The 20,705-nt window shown below is 32.9% G+C and overlaps 2 protein-coding genes across 2 annotated transcripts; one reads left to right on the forward strand and one right to left on the reverse strand.

Moving 5' to 3' along the window:
* Nucleotides 1-2,342: 2,342 nt before the first annotated feature.
* On the forward strand, nt 2,343-3,059 carry LOC139848967 (uncharacterized). The gene has a single exon (XM_071838646.1). The coding sequence runs from the start codon at nt 2,343-2,345 to the stop codon at nt 3,057-3,059; it is 717 nt and encodes a 238-aa protein (XP_071694747.1).
* A 2,318-nt stretch (nt 3,060-5,377) lies between these two features.
* Nucleotides 5,378-6,867, reverse strand: LOC139848968 (uncharacterized). Its single transcript, XM_071838647.1, has 2 exons — nt 6,427-6,867; nt 5,378-6,106 (listed from the first exon to the last, which is right to left on the reverse strand). The coding sequence occupies exons 1-2, from the start codon at nt 6,865-6,867 to the stop codon at nt 5,378-5,380; spliced, it is 1,170 nt and encodes a 389-aa protein (XP_071694748.1).
* Between the last annotated feature and the right edge of the window lie 13,838 nt (nt 6,868-20,705).

Here is a 20,705-nt window from a genome sequence, read left to right on the forward strand (position 1 = left end):
ACTATTAAACGAAGCTTTTCAAATTAAAATTTTTACGTATTAAGTCGTTTTATTTTTATGATATAATTTTTGTAATTTTTTTTTAAGAAACGAAGTTAAATAAAAAATGTACAATTTGTAAAGCACAACGTACAACAACGTGTAGCTTAAATAGTTGAATCGAAATTAATTCATTTACTATTCATATGAATAGTAAATGAAACGAAATTAATTAATTTACTATTCACATGAAAGCGACATGATTGAAATTATTAATTATAATTTACATAAAATACCCCTGAAGTATTTTAAAAATACGACTTTTAAAATGATTCGATTTTATTATTATATTATTATATTCTACTTTATTATATTATTATATTATTATTTTATTATTATATTATTACTTTATTATATTATTATATTATTAATTATTATAAACGTACAATTTCTTTTATTATTATATTATTATTTTATTACTTTATTATTTATTACATTATTATAATTAAACACGTTTGATTCCTTTTATTATTATAATATTATTTTCTAACTATATATATCGATCGATCGATTGCAGAAACACACACACATATATGTACATATATATTTATTTCATATATTTTTATTCCGTAATAATTCTAGTGCAATATTCAAATTAAGTATTAGTAGTATACATAAAATACTACGACGGAGTTATGCTCGGGTGATTTTCAAAACGGATTTTATGAGCGGGATAGAGCTAAGGAAAATTATGGGTTATAGCTTTGGAGGTTATGTGTAATGTTCATGGGTATTGTTTGCAAGTCAAACCTAGTGTTTATCATCTCTGTTGCGTCTACGTACTTTCCTGCAATATTGAATCACAATATTGATACGTGAGCATTCATATCTTATCTTTTATATATTAATAGTGTATAATGTCTAGTGCTCGAATTAAATACATATAGTACTGATAAAAGGTATATGATATGCATGTTTTTGGAAAGCTGGTGAAAAATCAATAACTTTTCATTTAGAACGAATTGAATCTGCAATTGATATTTAAACAACTTGTTTGTAAGATTGATAAATTAGATTTTTGAATTATACCAGCCGAGTAAATAAATCCTTATATAAGGCACGTCTCGTTTTGTTGAACAATTGTCAAAATTGACTGTTTTATCATGTTTTAAAGCCTTATAAAAACTATAGTCTAATTTTACAAGAATTGGGAAACTATGTGAAATGTTAAAATGTTTCGATTGCCATGATCATTCAACTATAGTATTAAGTCAGATTGACTTTTTGAAATGAATTTTGATAAAATTTTGTATGTTGATCTCGAGCATTAGGATTATGATACACTATGACCTGACCTAGCTTGATAGACATTTATTGACCAACATATGTTCTCTAGGTTGAGATCTACGGTTATTTGGTAATCCGAGTTTCAGTCACATTTTGGTGAACGACTTTATATGCTGCTAAGGTGAGTTTCATTTGCTCCCTTTTTAATTGCTTTTGCAATCTATATTTTTGGGCTGAGAATACATGCACTTTATTTTAAACGCAATGGACACAAGTACATACTAAATTCTACACCGAGTTTGAACCGAAAATTCCTTAGCTTTGGTAACTAGTAACTGCCGGTTATAAGAACTGGTGGGCGCGAGTAGTTATATATGGATCCATAGGGCTTGATATCCCCGTCCGAGCTAGAGCACTAGCCTTTTAACGGACGTATGCTATTTGAGAAGCGTACACAATTTGATTTGCGTGTATTATTAAGATGATTATACAAAGGGTATAAATTATATATACGTTAAGTTTAGTTACCATGGTGCTCAATTTCGTAGAATATTTTGATAAACGTTTCTGGATGAAACAACTGAAATCTTGTGATCCACCTTTATATACAGATTATGTGCAACACTAAAACTATGAACTCACCAACCTTTGTGTTAACACTTGTTAGCATGTTTATTCTCAGGTTTTTTAGAAGTCTTCCGCTGTTTGCTTATATGTTAGACAAGCTATGTGCATGGAGTCTTACATGACATATTTTTCAAGGAAACGTTGCATTCACCAAATCATCACCATGTATCTTATTTTGACTGCATTGTCAACGGAAGTATTATTGTAAACTATTATTTACGATGATTGTCTATATGTAGAAATCATCAGATGTCGAAAACCTTTAATTTAAATATTCATTTATGGTGTGCCTTTTCAAAAGAATGCAATATTTACAAAACGTATCATATAAAGGTCAAATACCTCGCAATGAAATCGATGAATGACGTGTTCATCCATATGGATTTGGAGCGATCGACACAAGCGGCGAACCTTTTCAAGTTTGTTTGAATGTATATTCTGGCAAAGGTATGGAGAAACACACTCGTAGATTCCAATACTCATGGTTTGGTATTTTTCAGAATTGGTTAGAGTATTCTCCAACAACAGATTCTACATATTGTTTCATTTGTTACTTATTCAGTGACAAACCAAATGTTCGAAATGCTTCAGATGATTTTACAGTTAAAGGATTCAACAAGTGGAAAAAAGTTAATAATGGGAATAATTTTCCTTTTTTAAAGTATATTGGTAGTTCCCAACATAAAGATGCCCTTATATTTTGTGGGAATCTGTTGAACCAGAAAGCACACATTCAAAATTTCATTGAAAAGAGAAGTGTGGGTGTTTTGAAGAACCGTATACGAATGAAAGCTTCGGTGGATGTAATTCGTTGGTTGACATTCCAAGCTTGTGCTTTTCGAGGGAATGATGAAACTGCCGAATCAAATAATCATGGTAATTTTATCGAGTTGTTAAAACTTCTAGCTTCATATAATGATGATGTTGCGAAAGTCGTGCTAGAGAATGCTCCTTATAACTCAAAGTTTACTTCAGGTGATATTCAAAAAGAAATATTAAGTATTATTGCAAGTAAGGTTCGAAACCACGTTCGAAATGAAGTTGGTGATTCTTACTTTTGTGTTATGGTAGATGAGGCACGAGATGAGGCACGAGATGAGGCTAAGAGGGAACAAATGGCCATAGTTATAAGATTTATTGATAAAGATGGAATAACAAGGGAATGATTTTTAGATTTGGTGCATGTTACGGACACATCGGCAATTACCCTTAAAGCAAATTTGTGGAATAGACTATTGCAATATGAGTTTGATACGGGTAAAATTTGCGGTCAAGGTTATGATGGTGCTAGTAACATGAGAGGGGAATGAAACGGGTTACACGCACTTGTTATTAAAGAGTGTCCATATGCATACTATGTTCATTGTTTCGCTCATAAATTACAACTTGCCCTGGTTGCTGCTTCAAGAGAAGTTATTCCAGTGCATCAATTTTTCAATAGATTGAGTTGTATTATTAATGTGATATGTGCTTCTAGTAAGAGTCATGATGAGCTGCAAAATTCTAAGGCATTAGAGCTTAAGCATTTGTTCGAACTTGGTGAAATTAAATCCAGTAGGGGGGAAAATCAAGTTGGGACCTTAAATCAAGCGGGTGATACGCGTTGGGGTTCTCACTTTCATTCCGTTTGTAGCTTACTTAAGATGTTTGATGCTACTCGTGTAGTTTTGGAGGGTATAATTGATGACAGTTCTAGTTACTCTCAGCGTGCTGATGCAGCTGAGGCTTATAATTATTTGACGTCGTATGAGTTTGTTTGCATTTTGCACCTAATGAAAGAATTAATGAGGAGGACTAACATTTTATCTCAAGAATTAAAAAAGAAATCTCAAGATATCGGCAACGCCATTGATTCAGTGTCAGCAACAAAGGTATCTTTAGATAACTTCAAAAACAAAGGGTGAGAACATTTCATTAAACAGGTACAAGATTTCTCTACTAATCACAAAATAGATATGCCGGATTTTAGTGCTTTATATAAGTGTGGCCGATACCGCCCTCGTCAAAAGACAATCATGTTACTTTTGAGCATTTTTATCGAGTAGATATATTTATTTGTGCTTTGGACAACCAATTACATGATTTGGCCAATAGATTTGATTACAACGCTACTGAATTATTAACTCTTACCTTTGATTTAATTCCTAGAAAAAAATCCTAGGTGATAAATATTGATCAGGTTTGTTCTCTTGTCGAGAAATATTATCCCATAGATTTTACTGAGTAAGAAATGATTCGGTTGAAGTATGAATTAGAGTTATTCAACATCGAGAAGTCAAGTAATCAACAACTATCTAACATTGCTACTGTTTCTGAGCTATGTAGGTTCCTTATAGAAAGTAAAAAGAGTGAGGCATATGGTTTGATTGAAAGATTATTGCCACTAATTTTTACACTTCAAGTTTCCACTGCTACAACCGAGAGGGCATTTTCAGCAATGAAGATATGCAAAAATTGACTTCGTAATAAGATGTCAGACGATTTTCTTGCATCTAACTTGGTAGTTAACATCGAAAGAGAAATTGCACAACTATTTGATTCAGAGTCTGTAATTGATGAATTTTAGAACCTTAAGGGTCGTCGAGCTGAGTTGTAGCACTTTTTTTATGAATGCTTTATTAATATGACACTACATGTTTTGTTTGATATAAATCGGCCACCCTCGTCTTTATCTTCAAGCTCCGTCCCTGTTAGTGATGGGTTATGTTGGTATTAGATTCACTTCAATACATATTTAGCTAGGTGAAGCAATTTGGAGTTAGTAGTTGTAAGTTTTGAAAAAAGCACAAAGCCCGCAATGTTGCGCGACTGACCTATTTCTATTTAAATATATTTCATAAAATTATAAATCCTCTTTTAGTTTATACTTCTTTAAATAAGATGAATTCATAATATAGTTAAATTTAGGATTAAGGCTACTCAAGGGTCATATACTTTTTTTTTGTCTCGATGTAGGTCATATACCCAAAAAATACTATTATAGGCCATAAACTTTAAAAAAATGTGTTAATGTAAACATACTTAACTTGTTAACCCGTTAAAATACTTGTCATTGATGACTTTAAGCAACAACTGATTTTGTGATCTAGTGATTATATCCTCAAAATTTCAGATCATGAATCCTATTATTGATCGCGTTATGTGGATTGTTTATTTTGAAAAGGTTGAAACTTTTTTTTTTGAAAAGCAAAAAGTTTTATTAAATATCTGGATTATATCGTTACAAAGTCCCTATATATCTATACACTGATATGAACACTATCGCAAAAATTGGAAGGTTGGAGTATAACTATAAAATAAAGTCGGGAGGGACGAAGCCTATTTTACACTATGAGGGAACGAACTTGGAAGAAACAAGCGGGGACTGAGGAGGCAAACCATACCGATCAGGCGGCGACAAAGTTGCCAAAACAACCATCCCATTTAATCTACCCACATAAGCAAAATAGAACTTCGGACACTACCCGATTTAAGTAATGTCGTATTAACCGATTCCCATGCGATTTGGAGGCGAAGCCACATAATAAGATGGGTTAAGGAGCCATTGATTCCATTCTATAGGGTTTTTCTTCCGAGAACGATTTGAGATCCAGCTAAAACTTTGCGACTGAATCTCGGAGAGAAGCATAGCGGGATTCCACATTTTATTTGAGAACACTTTTAGGTTTCTATGTTTCCATATAATATAGCACGCAATCCATTTAGTAGCTTGCCATAAGGAAGATCCAACGGAGTTATGTGAGAATCCTTGGTCAGAGATGAAGGCACCGTTGATGTCGGAAATTGTTGCGTTATTTTGGTTCCACCAATCAAGTAATTGTGTCCAAATTGAAGACACATTAGGACAATTAATCAGCGCATGTTCAATGGTTTCAATATGATGATCGCATAAGGGACATAGGACTGTATGTAAATCAAGTCCTTTTTTATCTAGTTCACTTCTAACCAAAATTTTTAGTTGAATTACTCTCCATGCGAATATGAAGACCCTTTGTGGCACGTATTTGTTCCGGGGAATTAATAAGTTTCGAGAGTGGACGCCGTATTTAAGTGTGTTGATCAAATTTGACAATGAAGATGTAGTAAAGATACCGGATGCATCAAGAGAGAATTTCCATGAGTCTGGATGATCTGAAATACTTACGGATGATATTAAATTAGTGAGTTCCTTTAGTTCGTCTAGTGCCCGACCGCTGGGAGCCCGGGTCCAGTCCTAGATTCCGATTGAATTGGAATTATCGCGCGATATTCTGACAGCAACAGTAGCTTCTTTCTGAGATTCCAACATGAATAATCTACGGAATAGAGTTTTGAGAGTTTCAGATCCGATCTATATGTCATTCCAGAAACTAATCGATGTACCATTGCCGATACTTTTTGAAATTGAGGATGTGAAGAAGGTGCCTACTTTGTCCGCGACTATTCCACCTTTGATAATCTCTTTCCAAATGGTGCGACCTGAAATATTCCTGCATAAAATATTAGTATCCACCCCCCCCCCCCCGGCCCGTAAATACTTTTTAAGATTTTTACCCATAATGCATTATGTTCATTTTTGAAACGCCACCACCATTTACAAAGGAGAGATATGTTTTTAGCAAAAAGGGATCCCACATTTAAACCCTCATTTTCATATGGCAAGATAATCTGATCCCATTTTATCCAGTTTATTTTATTATCATTTGAAGAACCTCCCCAGAAAAATTTCCGTCTTTTAGATTCAAGAACCTTAAGGATAGCGGCAGGTGCATGGAATAATGAGAAATAGTAAAGTGGTATGCTACTTAAGATGGATTTGATGATCGTAAGTCGACCCCCAAAGGATATAGATCTGGCAACCCAATCCGAAAGTCTCTTGTCGAATTTTTCAACAATTGGCTGCCAAGAGGATGCGTGAGATGTGGGCACACCAATAGGAAGACCGAGATACGTAAACGGAGTAGAGCCCGCAGAGCAGTTAATGTAACTGGCCATTTGCTCGGTTTCAATGGTGGATGTTCCGATACCATAAAGTTTACTTTTGCGAAAGTTGACTTTGAGACCTGATATGTTTTCGAAACATTTTAGGAGTTTGTATATATATTTGGCATTTCTTTTATTCCATTCTCAAAAAAAAATTGTATCGTCCGCGTATTGGAGATGTGTAATGACAAGATTGTCGTGGACAATTTTTAAACCTTGTAGGTGACCGTTAGATAATGCTCTTTAGGCAAGTATATTGAGACCTTCGGCAACGATGATGAAAAGAAACGGCGATATAGGATCGCCTTGTCGAATTCCTCTTTCAGGGGAAAATTCACTGGTAGGTGAGCCGTTGATTAGTATGGAAATGGATGATGAGGAAAGACAAGCTCGAATGAAGCTAATCCATTTTGGGCCAAAGCCCATGAAACGCATGGTGTTAAATAGAAAATCCCATTCGATGCAGTCGAATGCCTTTTCAAAATCTACTTTGAATATTAGGCCTTTTTGTTTTTTACGTTTTAATTCATCAATTATTTCATTAGCGATTAGTACACTGTTTAGGATGTTGCGGCTGATAATGTTAAAAACGAACATATATTTCATAGCATTATTCCTCAAGAAAGACAAGCTTTTAGTTGCAATTGTTCTATTTACAAGTGATATTCGTTTAAATAATAAAAGGTGAAGACAAAAGACAGATTCGACGAATTGAAGACGCAAACGACCAAAAAGCTCAAAAGTACAAAAGACAATCAAAGAGGTTCCAATTATTGATAAGAAACGTCTCGAAATTACAAGAGTACAAGATTCAAAACGCAAAGTACAAAATATAAAATTGTACGCAAGGACGTTCGAAAATCCGGAACCGGGACCAGAGTCAACTCTCAACGCTCGATGCAACGGACTAAAAATTACAAGTCAACTATGCACATAAATATAATATAATATTTAAATAATTCTTATAATTATTTATATATTATAATAAATAATAAAAACCGTCGGCAAGAAAGACTCCAAACCAGAGTGAGCTGTAATTGCAAACTCCGCGACTCGCGGAGTTTGAAGGCAAAAATATCGCGAGTCGCGGAGCCCCAAAAGTCAAAAATCCCTATAAAGCTCGCGCATTCTGATCGTAAAAATTCACCAAATATATATATATATCTCTCTCTCAATATATCGTATATATTTATATTTATATGTTAATTTTAATTTTAATTATAATTCTAATAATAAGGGTATGTTAGCGAATGTTGTAAGGGTGTAAGTCGAAATTCTGTCCGTGTAACGCTACGCTATTTTTAATCATTGTAAGTTATGTTCAACCTTTTTATATTAATGTCTCGTAGCTAAGTTATTATTATGCTTATTTAAAACGAAGTAATCATGATGTTGGGCTAATTACTAAAATTGGGTAATTGGGGTTTGTACCATAATTGGGGTTTGGACAAAAGAACGACACTTGTGGAAATTAGACTATGAGCTATTAATGGGCTTTATATTTGTTTAACTAAATGATAGTTTGTTAATGTTAATATAAAGATTTACAATTGGGCGTCCCTATAAATTACCATATACACTCAATCGGACACGATGGGCGGGGTATTTATATGTACGAATAATCGTTCATTTAACCGGACACGGGAATGGATTAATAGCCACTAGAATAATTAAAACAGGGGTGAAATTATGTACAAAGGACACTTGGTATAATTGATAACAAAATATTAAAACCTTGGGTTACACTCAGTCGACAACCTGGTGTAATTATTAAACAAAGTATTAAAATCTTGTTACAGTTTAAATCCCCAATTAGTTGGAATATTTAACTTCGGGTATAAGAATAATTTGACGAGGACACTCGCACTTTATATTTATGACTGATGGACTGTTATGGACAAAAACCAGACGGACATATTAAATAATCCAGGACAAAGGACAATTAACCCATGGGCATAAAACTAAAATCAACACGTCAAACATCATGATTACGGAAGTTTAAATAAGCATAATTCTTTTATTTCATATTTAATTTCCTTTATTTTATATTTAATTGCACTTCTAATTATCGCATTTTTATTTATTATTATTGTATTTAATTGCACTTTTAATTATCGTACTTTTTAATTATCGCAAGTTTATTTTATCGCACTTTTATTATTCGCAATTTCATTATCGTTATTTACTTTATGCTTTAATTTAAGTCTTTTATTTATTTTTAATATTTTACATTTGGTTTTAACTGCGACTAAAGTTTTAAAATTTACAAACCGGTCATTAAACGGTAAAAACCCCCTTTCTAATAATAATATTACTTATATATATATATTTGTATTTTTATAAAAGTAAACTAATATAGCGTTAAGCTTTGTTTAAAAAGATTCCCTGTGGAACGAACCGGACTTACTAAAAACTACACTACTGTACGATTAGGTACACTGCCTATAAGTGTTGTAGCAAGGTTTAAGTATATCCGTTCTCTAAATAAATAAATATCTTGTGTAAAATTGTATCGTATTTAATAGTATTTTCTGCTAAAATTAATAACTATTTTATACCACTCCGCTACCACATCAAGTATTTTTGGCGCCGCTGCCGGGGAACTTTTTAAACGCCGGAAGCGCAACGCTAATATATAAAAAAAAAAAGGATTTTTAGTTTACTTTTATTAAAATTCGTTTTTGTAAAAAAACGTTTTAAATATTCGAAAATATAAAAAGAAAAAACAAAAATATAAATATTTTTAGGAGTTTGATAAATATTTAAGTTTTATAAAGTTTCTTTGTTTTTATTTTATAAAAACATAAGTTTTATTTAAGTATTTTATTTTTATTTAAAAACATAAAAAATATATATATATATATATATATATATATATATATATATATATATATATATATATATATATATATATATATATATAATTCTAGTTTTAAGATTTTTATTTATAAAATTATAAAATATTTCTATTTAGATATAAGTTTTTATTATATAAATACTTTTATTAAAACAGAAAATTAAAAACAGAAATTAAAAAAAAAAAAATATAAATAAAGAAAAACGCGTCGAATTTAAAGTAAGCTGTCATCTGAATTTCTGAACCCCGCGACTCGCGGGGTTTGATGCTTTAAATACCGCGACTCGCGGAGGGGACCTGACACATGACAGAAGCCCTAATCCTGCATTTATTACGGAGTATTATTAATTATTATTAATTAAATTGTATTAGGGTTAAATAATTAATTAATTTAGTAGTTAATTTAAGTTTTAATTAATTTGTATTATTTAGTTTAATTAGTTTAATTAAATTATAAAATTAGTAGTTTTAATAAATAAATAATATAAAAATAATATTTTTATAAAAATTGTACTTTTTACAACTTTTTGTATATTTTTATATTTTGTCCCTTTTTAATTGTTTTAGCGTAATATTTGTATTTTTAGCTCATATTTAGTTTTAAACTTAGATTTTGCCATAGTTATTTTTACTTCTAGATTTTTAGGCTTTGCCGTAGAATTCCTTAAGTGCTTTTTCTTTAGACTAAGATTTAGGTACTTTAGAATTTTGCGACACCTTTTTAAGTTTTAGTTTCTTTTTAAGTTAATTCCATTTGGGATTTAGTTTTTCTTGTAAGCTTTAATATTTTTAGACGACTTTTACCTATGTATCAATTATCATTCCAATTAGTAATCTCAATTTGCGATTATAATTTTAAGTTAGTTGTAGTAATAAGGTTAGGTTAGTCAAGTATTTTTAATTTTTTATAAGTTTCTTTTATTTTTCCGTCACCTTTTATTTTTCAACCATTTTTCTTTTTCAACCTTTTTCCGACGAACTCTTTTTCTTTCTTATTTCTCGCTATTCTAGTTTTAGGACATAGATTTTTATTCTACTTCTTATCTAAATTTCTTAAAATTACGAAAATTTATTTTAAGTGGTTAAATTAATAGACATCAAAATTTTCTGGTTCGTAGTAATAGTTGGATTTGTACGTGGACCGGGTTATTGGAGCCAAACAGTCCTCAATTATATTGAGACCAAACGAATCCTGCCCCTCTGCTGCATCTTTTGGCTATTCGAAACGTGGACAAAATCAGAAAAGTCTATTAATTGGATAACTTATTAAAATTTTTCTTTCCTTTTAAAAACTAATAGGATATTCAGTGAATGCACCGAGCAAGACGTTCACCACCTGTAACTAGATCAAGACATTTAGCAAATATTACTGCCGTTGATTTTTCTTTAGAATCGTCATCCAGTCGACCAAGTACTTCAGTTCAAATTTCCGATAATCCATTTTTTGAATCCGACCTCACAATTGAGAATCCGGAAAATATTCAGGAACGGTTCGTAGATCCTGAACCACTAAACTTTCCTCCGGAGCCACCAATCATTCAAACAGAGATTGTTGAGGAACGAACCATTAAATCAGAATCATCTAGTGATACCGATTCAACAAATTCAATTATGGAGAATCTGGAACCTTTAAGTATGGAAGACCGAATGAGAGCTAAACGCACTGGCCAAGGTCACGCAATTACTCATCCAGACATTAATGCGCCAGATTATGAAATCAAAGGACAAATTCTACACATGGTGACTAATCAATGCCAATTTAGTGGTGCACCGAAGGAAGATCCAAATGAACATCTACGTACCTTTAATAGGATTTGCACACTATTTAAAATCCGAGAAGTGGAGGATGAACAGATAAATCTCATGTTATTTCCCTGGACTTTAAAGGGAGAAGCCAAAGATTGGTTGGAATCGTTACCTGAAGGGGCGATTGATACATGGGATGTTTTAGTTGACAAATTTCTTAAACAATTCTTTCCTGCATCTAAAGCCGTAAGACTTCAAGCAGAAATTGTTACGTTTACACAGAAACCAAATGAAACTCTATATGAGGCATGGACAAGATATGGAAAGTTGTTAAGAGGATGTCCGCAACATGGTTTAGACACCTGTCAAATAGTACAAATATTCTACCAAGGATGCGACATCACTACAAGAAAAGACATAGATATAGCAGCTGGTGGTTCTATTATGAAGAAAACCGAAACTGATGCTTACAAAATTATTGATAATACTGCTTCCCACTCACATGAGTGGCACCAAGAAAAAGACATCGTTAGATCATCTAAAGCAGCTAGAGCCGATTCTAGCCATGACTTAGATTCCATTTCGCCAAAGATAGATGCTGTGGAGAGACGAATGGAAAAGATGACTAAAGATATTCACTCAATACGAATTAGTTGTGAGCAGTGTGGAGGACCACATTTGACAAAAGATTGTCTCAGTATTGAATTAACAATGGAACAAAGAGAGAATATTTCATACATAAACCAAAGGCCTGGAAATAATTATCAGAATAATTATCAACCGCCAAGACCGATTTACAATCAAAACCAAAATTATAACCGAAATATTCCATACAACAACCAACAAGGTCCTAGCAATCAACAAGTATCCAATAATACTTACAATCAGCAACGACCTAATTTTCAAAACAAACCACCACAACAAACCGATGATAAAAAGCCGAATTTAGAAGATATGATGACGAAGCTAGTTGAAACTCAAACGCAGTTTTTCACATCTCAGAAAGAAACTAATGAACAAAATGCTCAAGCATTTAGAAATCAACAAGCTTCTATTCAAAATCTAGAACAAGAAGTGAGTAACCTAGCAAGGTTAATAGGTGAAAGAAAACCGGGAAGTCTACCTAGTGATACAAATGCTAACCCCCGGAATGAAACAGCTAAAGCCATTACCACAAGAAGTGGTACAACACTTAAACCACCGAAAATACCTGTAACTTCTGATGAAACTATTCCTACTCCACAAGAACCACAACCTGATCAAGATAAGGAAAAAGAACCGGTAGTTGAAAAGGTTAATGAAGATAACACAGTTAAGGATAAACCTTATGTTAAACCATATCAACCACCACTTCCTTATCCGAGTAAAATGAAGAAAGAGAAACTTGAAGCCGAGCAATCCAAATTCTTGGATATGTTTAAACAGATAAATGTAAATCTTCCTTTCATTGATTTGATTTCAGGAATGCCTAGATATGCTAAATTCTTGAAAGATCTAATCTCAAATAGAAAGAAAATGGAAGAACTCTCGGCTGTTACTATGAATGCTAATTGTTCAGCAGTGCTGTTGAATAAGATACCAGAAAAACTATCTGATCCAGGAAGTTTCACAATTTCATGTTTTCTGGGTAGTCTTAGTTCAATAGAAGCATTGGCAGACTTAGGTGCTAGTATAAATCTAATGCCGTATTCACTATACGCTAAACTAGACCTTGGAGAATTGAAACCAACCAGAATAAGCATACAACTAGCCGATAGATCAATAAAATATCTTAGAGGGATAATGGAGAACATGCTAGTTAAAGTTGGTACTTTAGTATTTCCAGTAGATTTTGTTGTTCTGGACATGGAAGAAGATTCTCAAGTTCCTCTCATATTAGGAAGACCATTCTTAAACACGGCTAAAGCAATGATAGACGTGTTCGGTAAGAAATTGACCCTAAGTATAGAAGATGAGAGTGTTACCTTTTCAGTTGATAGAGCAATGCAACAACCACAATCTGCAGATGATACATGTTATTATATTCAAACTATAGATGCACATGCAGAATTATTAGAAGAATTTCCAGAATTACAAGGAACAGGAGAATGTTCTTTAGGAGAAGGTAATGAACCAATTGATGAAGCTGAAATGTTAGCTACACTAATAGCTAATAGATATGAACCAACAACAGAAGAAATTCAAATGCTAAAAGAAGAAGACAGATATCGATATAAATCATCGATAGAAGAACCTCCGAAATTAGAGTTAAAACCACTTCCAAACCATTTGGAATACGCTTATTTACATGGTGAATCTGAATTACCTGTAATAATATCGTCTTCTCTTACTGAAAATGAGAAATCACAACTCATTTCTATGTTGAAAGCTCATAAACCAGCCATTGCATGGAAGATTCATGATATTAAAGGAATAAGTCCTTCGTATTGCACACATAAAATCCTTATGGAAGAAGGTCATAAAACATATGTGCAACGCCAACGAAGACTAAATCCTAATATGCAAGATGTAGTTAAGAAAGAGATTATTAAACTGCTAGATGCAGGTTTGATATATCCAATTTCTATTAGTCCATGGGTAAGCCCAGTTCAATGCGTGCCTAAGAAGGGTGGCATGACTGTCATTACAAATGAAAAAAATGAGCTTATTCCTACTAGGACTGTAATAGGATGGCGTGTATGTATTGATTATAGAAAATTAAATGACGCCACCAGAAAAGATCACTTTCCCTTACCTTTCATAGATCAAATGTTGGAAAAATTAGCCGGAAATAGTTACTATTGTTTTCTAGATGGATTTTCCGGATATTTTCAAATTCCAATAGCACCCGAAGATCAAGAGAAAACCACATTCACGTGCCCTTATGGTACTTTTGCTTACAAACGCATGCCATTTGGACTTTGCAACGCCCCTGCAACCTTTCAAAGGTGTATGATGGCGATTTTTCACGACATGATAGAAGAATGCATGGAAGTATTCATGGATGACTTTTCAGTCTTCGGTGATACATTTAAATCATGTCTAGTTAATCTGGAACGAATGCTAATTAGATGCGAAAAATCAAATCTAGTACTTAATTGGGAGAAATGCCATTTCATGGTTAAAGAAGGCATCGTTCTTGGACATAAAATTTCAAAAGAAGGAATTGAAGTGGATAGAGCTAAAGTAGATGTAATTGCTAAACTTCCACATCCCACCAATGTTAGAGGAGTTAGGAGTTTTCTAGGGCATGCCGGTTTTTACCGACGTTTCATAAAAGATTTTTCTAAAATTGCCACTCCTATGAATAAACTCCTAGAAAAGGATGCTCCATTCATCTTTTCAGATGAGTGTATCAAATCTTTTAATATTCTTAAAGAAAAACTCACTAATGCGCCGATCATGATAACACCAAATTGGAATCTACCATTTGAACTAATGTGCGATGCAAGTGATTTTGCAATGGGAGCCGTTTTAGGACAAAGGATTGAAAAACGATTTCAACCTATATATTATGCTAGTAAGACGTTACAAGGAGCACAAACGAACTATACAACTACTGAAAAAGAACTCCTTGCTATTGTCTTTGCTTTTGACAAATTTCGATCATATCTCGTTCTAGCAAAAACGGTGGTCTATACCGACCATTCTGCTCTTAGATACCTATTTTCAAAACAAGATACTAAACCAAGATTAATCCGTTGGATCTTACTCTTACAAGAGTTTGATATTGAAATCCGAGATAAAAGAGGAGCAGAAAATCTCGCCGCTGATCATCTTTCTCGTCTTGAAAATCCTGAGTTAGAAGTTCTAAATGAATCGGCCATACAAGACAACTTTCCTGATGAATATCTATTGAAGATAGATTATAATGAAATCCCATGGTTTGCAGACTATGCAAACTACTTAGTTTGTGGATTCCTTGAAAAAGGATTATCGTACCAAAGACGAAAGAAATTCTTCAGTGATATAAAACACTATTTCTGGGAAGATCCACATCTGTTTAAAAGTTGTCCCGATGGAATAATACGCCGATGTGTATTTGGAGGTGAAGCTAGTAAAATTTTAAACCATTGTCACACAGGACCAACAGGAGGGCATTATGGGCCTCAACTAACAGCAAGAAAAGTTTATGAAGCTGGATTCTATTGGCCTACAATTTACAAAGACGCACACCTTCTTTGCAAATCCTGTGATGCTTGTCAAAGGGCTGGAAAAATAAGTCAACGTGATGAAATGCCACAAAATGTCATCCAAGTATGTGAAGTATTTGACATTTGGGGTATTGACTTTATGGGTCCATTTCCAAAATCTCATAATAATCTATATATACTCGTAGCCATTGATTATGTATCTAAATGGGCGGAAGCACAAGCTCTCCCAACTAACGATGCACGAGTTGTAGTCAACTTTTTAAAACGTCTTTTTGCAAGGTTTGGAACACCGAAAGCTTTAATAAGTGATCGGGGTACTCATTTCTGTAATAATCAACTTGAGAAAGTTCTTAAAAGATATGGAGTAACTCATAAAATCTACACCGCATATCATCCACAAACAAGTGGACAAGTTGAAAATACCAACCGAGCTTTAAAACGTATTCTAGAGAAAACCGTAGGATCAAATCCGAAGGAATGGTCCATTAAATTGGAGGATGCACTCTGGGCTTTTAGAACAGCCTACAAAACTCCAATTGGAACCACACCTTTTAGACTTGTTTATGGAAAAGCATGTCATCTTCCAGTAGAAATTGAACACAAAGCATTTTGGGCTTTGAAGACATGTAATCTTGATTTACATGAAGCCGGACGTCTACGATTAAGTCAACTAAACGAATTAGAAGAATTAAGACATGAAGCATACGATAATTCGTTAATCTATAAAGAAAGAACGAAGAAATGGCATGATAAAAGAATCAGAAGTTCAAAAGAATTTAAAGAAGGAGACAGAGTTCTTCTTTTCAATTCACGATTCAAGCTATTTCCTGGAAAATTGAAATCAAGATGGTCTGGACCATTCATAGTCAAAAGAGGTTTCCCATACGGAACGATAGAATTGATAAATTCAAATGGGATTGAATTTAAAGTTAATGGTCACAGAGTTAAACATTACATACATGGTCCGATGGAAGTCGACAACGAAGTTAATCACAATTTCGACACCACAGCTAACTAAGTGTGGGGAGAATCAAGTCTTTAAAGGATAATATGTATTTCTGTTAGAGTTAGATTGTCTGTTTTCATATAGTTCTCGAAAATGGAACCCGAATGGTCTTTCCCTAGCAGACCCTAAAGAACTAGTCTTCTCCCCCCATTCTGAATTTTTATTTTTTTAGGTTTTTACAAAATGAAGACTGCCTGTGAACTAAACCATGGTCTAATGCTACACGCTTTGATCACTAAAAGAAATAATGACATACTACCAAGTGAAATAGTATCAGTAATCAGAGAAAGAATGGACGGAGTTAGAAAAGAATCCAGATGCGAAGATAATAAGTTACAATTTGGTAAAGGAAAATCAAAATCCGCAGCGAAAAGAAGAGCACGACACCTAGAACGATGTCACAAATGCGGAAAATGGTCACATGGAGGTAAATGTTCAAATAATCAAACCTATTCAAATACCGAATTTGTTACTTTATGCAGAGACGGACCGTTCATATGTTTAGAAGAAAAGACACTGAATGCTCGAGGTTACGCCTATGTAGCTATGGAAAACCAATTAAACCGACTATCTTATGAATGGGATAGATCATATAACTAAGAAATCTATTTCACAGGTATGTTTGTACAGTTTTTATTTTATTTTTTTTATTTTTAACCTTTTGATAATAAACGCTAATTTGTTCGCTAAAAAGTATTAAATTGGTATTGAATAAAATTAGGTTTGGCGACCGAAATTATTGATTTCATTCAAAAATTTATTACATCACTGCGAAATTTAACGTTTATTCTTAAGGTATAAATATCTTTAAACAATCAACCCAAAATATTTCAAAAATTCGTCATGAGTTAAATTAGGTCTTGGAACCGAAATTACTTTACCGAAAAGAGGGGCGCATATTTTTGATAATATTTGATTGACTAAAGTGGGATAAAAAGCCAAAAAGATTTTTAATTTTATTTTTACCATGTTTTTAAAATTAATATTTAAATCTTAAATTAATATTGTAAACTTTGTAAAAACAATATATTTAAAATTGTAAATATTTGAAAAATTAATATAAGTTTGGTATGAATTTATAAATTTTTAAATTAAGTTTGGTGTGAATTTTTAATTTTTAAAATATAAATTTTTAATTTTATGCATTTCAAATTTTAAGTTTGGTGTGAATTTTTAATATAAATTTTGAATTTTATATTTAAGTTGTGTGAATTTAAAAACAAAAATTTACTTTATCTCATTAAGTTAAAAATATGATTTTTAAAATTCGTCGTAAGTTGAAGACTAGGTCTTCGAACCGAAATTGCTTTACCCGAGAGAGGGACGAGAACTTTTATTATCATTATTTTTAATCTCATTGAATTAAAGTATGCCAAAAACATTTTTTCCCCAATTTGATTTTGATGCTTTTTAGTGTAATTAGGCTTAAATTGTTTATGTATTATGCTTGTATAACCTAGATTGATGCTATTTAACATGATTAGAAGGCTTAAACTTCAAATTTTGAATAATCTAGGGTTTGTGTTCTTGAGCAAATTTGGGGCTTTTTGATATAAACAGGTTATGGCCAATTTTTGTCAAGAATTGTTGCTAAATTAAGTAGTGTAACATGTTTAGGTAGTTAAATGATCCAAACTTTGAGCCTAAACATGATTTTGAGAATTAAAGTGGACTTTTTCAAGTCTAAAATTCATGAACTTGATTTTTGAAAGATAATGCCATTTGAAACTTGTTTAATTGCTAGTAATGATTATTTTGACATGTTATTTGAGTTGAATGCTTATGAACTTGGCGAACATTTTCGTATATACTTATTTGAAAAAGTGTAGATTTGATAAAAATGTGAAAATAAGCTTAAGTTTAATATAAATTGATAATTGATAATGTCATTGTAATTATTTTGATTGATGATTTTGCTGACACTAATGCATATTTGGATGCACAAAAATTGTGTTTGATGTGTTTTGCAGACTGAAAGGGGTGAATCTTCATCCCAAACCCGTAATGCTCCTGCTGAGAATGCGGAACAACAGGAGGTGGATAACTACTACAAGCAGGATATACCTCATCCAGTCATGACCTTTTCCGATATGCACTTGGAAGAGTTGCACCCGAACCTGAGATTTGACAGACTTTGGATAGATTATGAAAAATATCAAAGGGGTTTGCATACTCTTCATTCTAAGGTTGTTGAGGTACCAAGGGTCATAGAATGGGGACCCTTAGAAGCTGTAGAATTGGCCGGGCCAATTAGGGAATTACTTGTACAGAGGTATGGTAATTCTACTTTTAATGACTGGGTACGTTTATTCACCATGCGTAGACCTGTATATAAAGTATGGTGTGAAGAATTGTTGTGTAGTATAGAGTTGAATGATCGGGTAGCTAGTTTAACCGATCGTTCTTTTATTAGATTTTTGTTAGGCGGTTCGATGCGCCACATGTCTTTACTAGACATGGCTCAGGCTTTACGTATATATACGCCTGAGGAGTTAGCATCTGCCGATTGTAGAGGGTTGATACTAAACGGTAGAAAGATAGATGAAAATTTTGATACACACGGTGTGTGGAGTCAAATGACAAGCCATCACCGTTTCAAAGGGGGAAATTACTCTTATTTGGATATAGATAGAGCCGAATTAAGAGTGATTCATAGGTTTTTAGCTAATTCGATTACACAAAGGGGTAAGAACAAGGAAAAAGTAAATGAACAGGATTTGTTTTACCATATGTGTATTCGAGACCCACAAAGCGCTGTAAGTATACCATATTGTGTGGGTTATTATTTATCAGCTATGGTTCGGGGGATGCGACCGCATAGCATAATAGGAGGTGGTATTTTTATTACTTTGATTGGTGAATATCTCAGTGTGGATATAAGTCGGGGGGGATTATTAGTAGAAGAACCGGAACCCCGCGATACTATAGGTTTAAATGTATACCATGGTGCGAAAGTTTTGAAGAGGCGAAATAACGCCGCAGTACCATACCATGGTAGACATCCACAGGTTGAGAGAAACCAACAGCAAGGTAATGTAGGAGGGGGGAATGAGATGCAAGAAATGCAAAGGTTTATAGCTTCTCAGGAATACGAAAATGCTAGACAGAGAGCATTTGAAGATTGACAAGTTCATCAGAACCAAATCATAGCTCATTGCCAACATATAGGTAGAAACTATATTCCTACACCGAAACCCATCTTCCCTCCCTGGTCTATAGAGATGCAGCCACCATATCCTATGTATAACCCTGCCGAAGCATTCTATAGCACCTATGGTTATGCCTGGAACCCCTATTGGTACCAGTATCATCCCTAGTATACTTATTTTTTTTTTTGTAATTTGTAATTATTGATACGTTTAATACTTTTGTTAATATTGTAATCATTTTTATAATTATCTAACTTTTATTCTTAGATTTTAATAATTTTTGAATGTGGGGTAATATACCAAACTTCAAAAATATGTATATATGTTTGCAGTTTATCTTATGTACACAACAGGGTAAAACAACGCATTTTCAAAGACTGGCATTAAGTTCAGCAAAAGCAACTAATTTTGACGACAAGATGCAAAATATATGTGAAATAACAACAAGACGGAATGAACAAATGATGTGCACCATTTATCATTCAGCAAACAAACGCCAATATATTTGGAAACTTTGGTAGAAATTTAATCATTTTCACACTAATCACCCTCAATAATTTAAATTGTTACTGATTTCTTGCAAATGAGGGCATTGCAAGATCTTAAGTGTGGGAAGGGGTTAAATTCTTTCGGATTTTAAAATTTTTATCTTAAACACTTGGTTACCATTAAAAATACTAGTAAAGCAGTAGTTGTATTAGAATCTAGTGCTCTCTGATAAAAAAAGAACAGCCCTAGTCTTATATACTAACTATCCAATTCTAGTAAAATTTTTCAAAATTTTCAATTAAATGAACTCAAAATCATGTTTATACATATTTATGAACAATAAAACTAGGTTTTAACACCGAAATTATTGTTACCTCGGAAAGGACATAAATTGAGAAACAAACTAAAATGTTAAAATTCATTTAAAATGGAATAGAGGACGATAAAAAGGAAAATAAAAGCCAAGTGTG

This window comes from Rutidosis leptorrhynchoides, chromosome 5 (assembly GCF_046630445.1).
Source record: "Rutidosis leptorrhynchoides isolate AG116_Rl617_1_P2 chromosome 5, CSIRO_AGI_Rlap_v1, whole genome shotgun sequence".
NCBI lineage: Eukaryota > Viridiplantae > Streptophyta > Magnoliopsida > Asterales > Asteraceae > Rutidosis > Rutidosis leptorrhynchoides.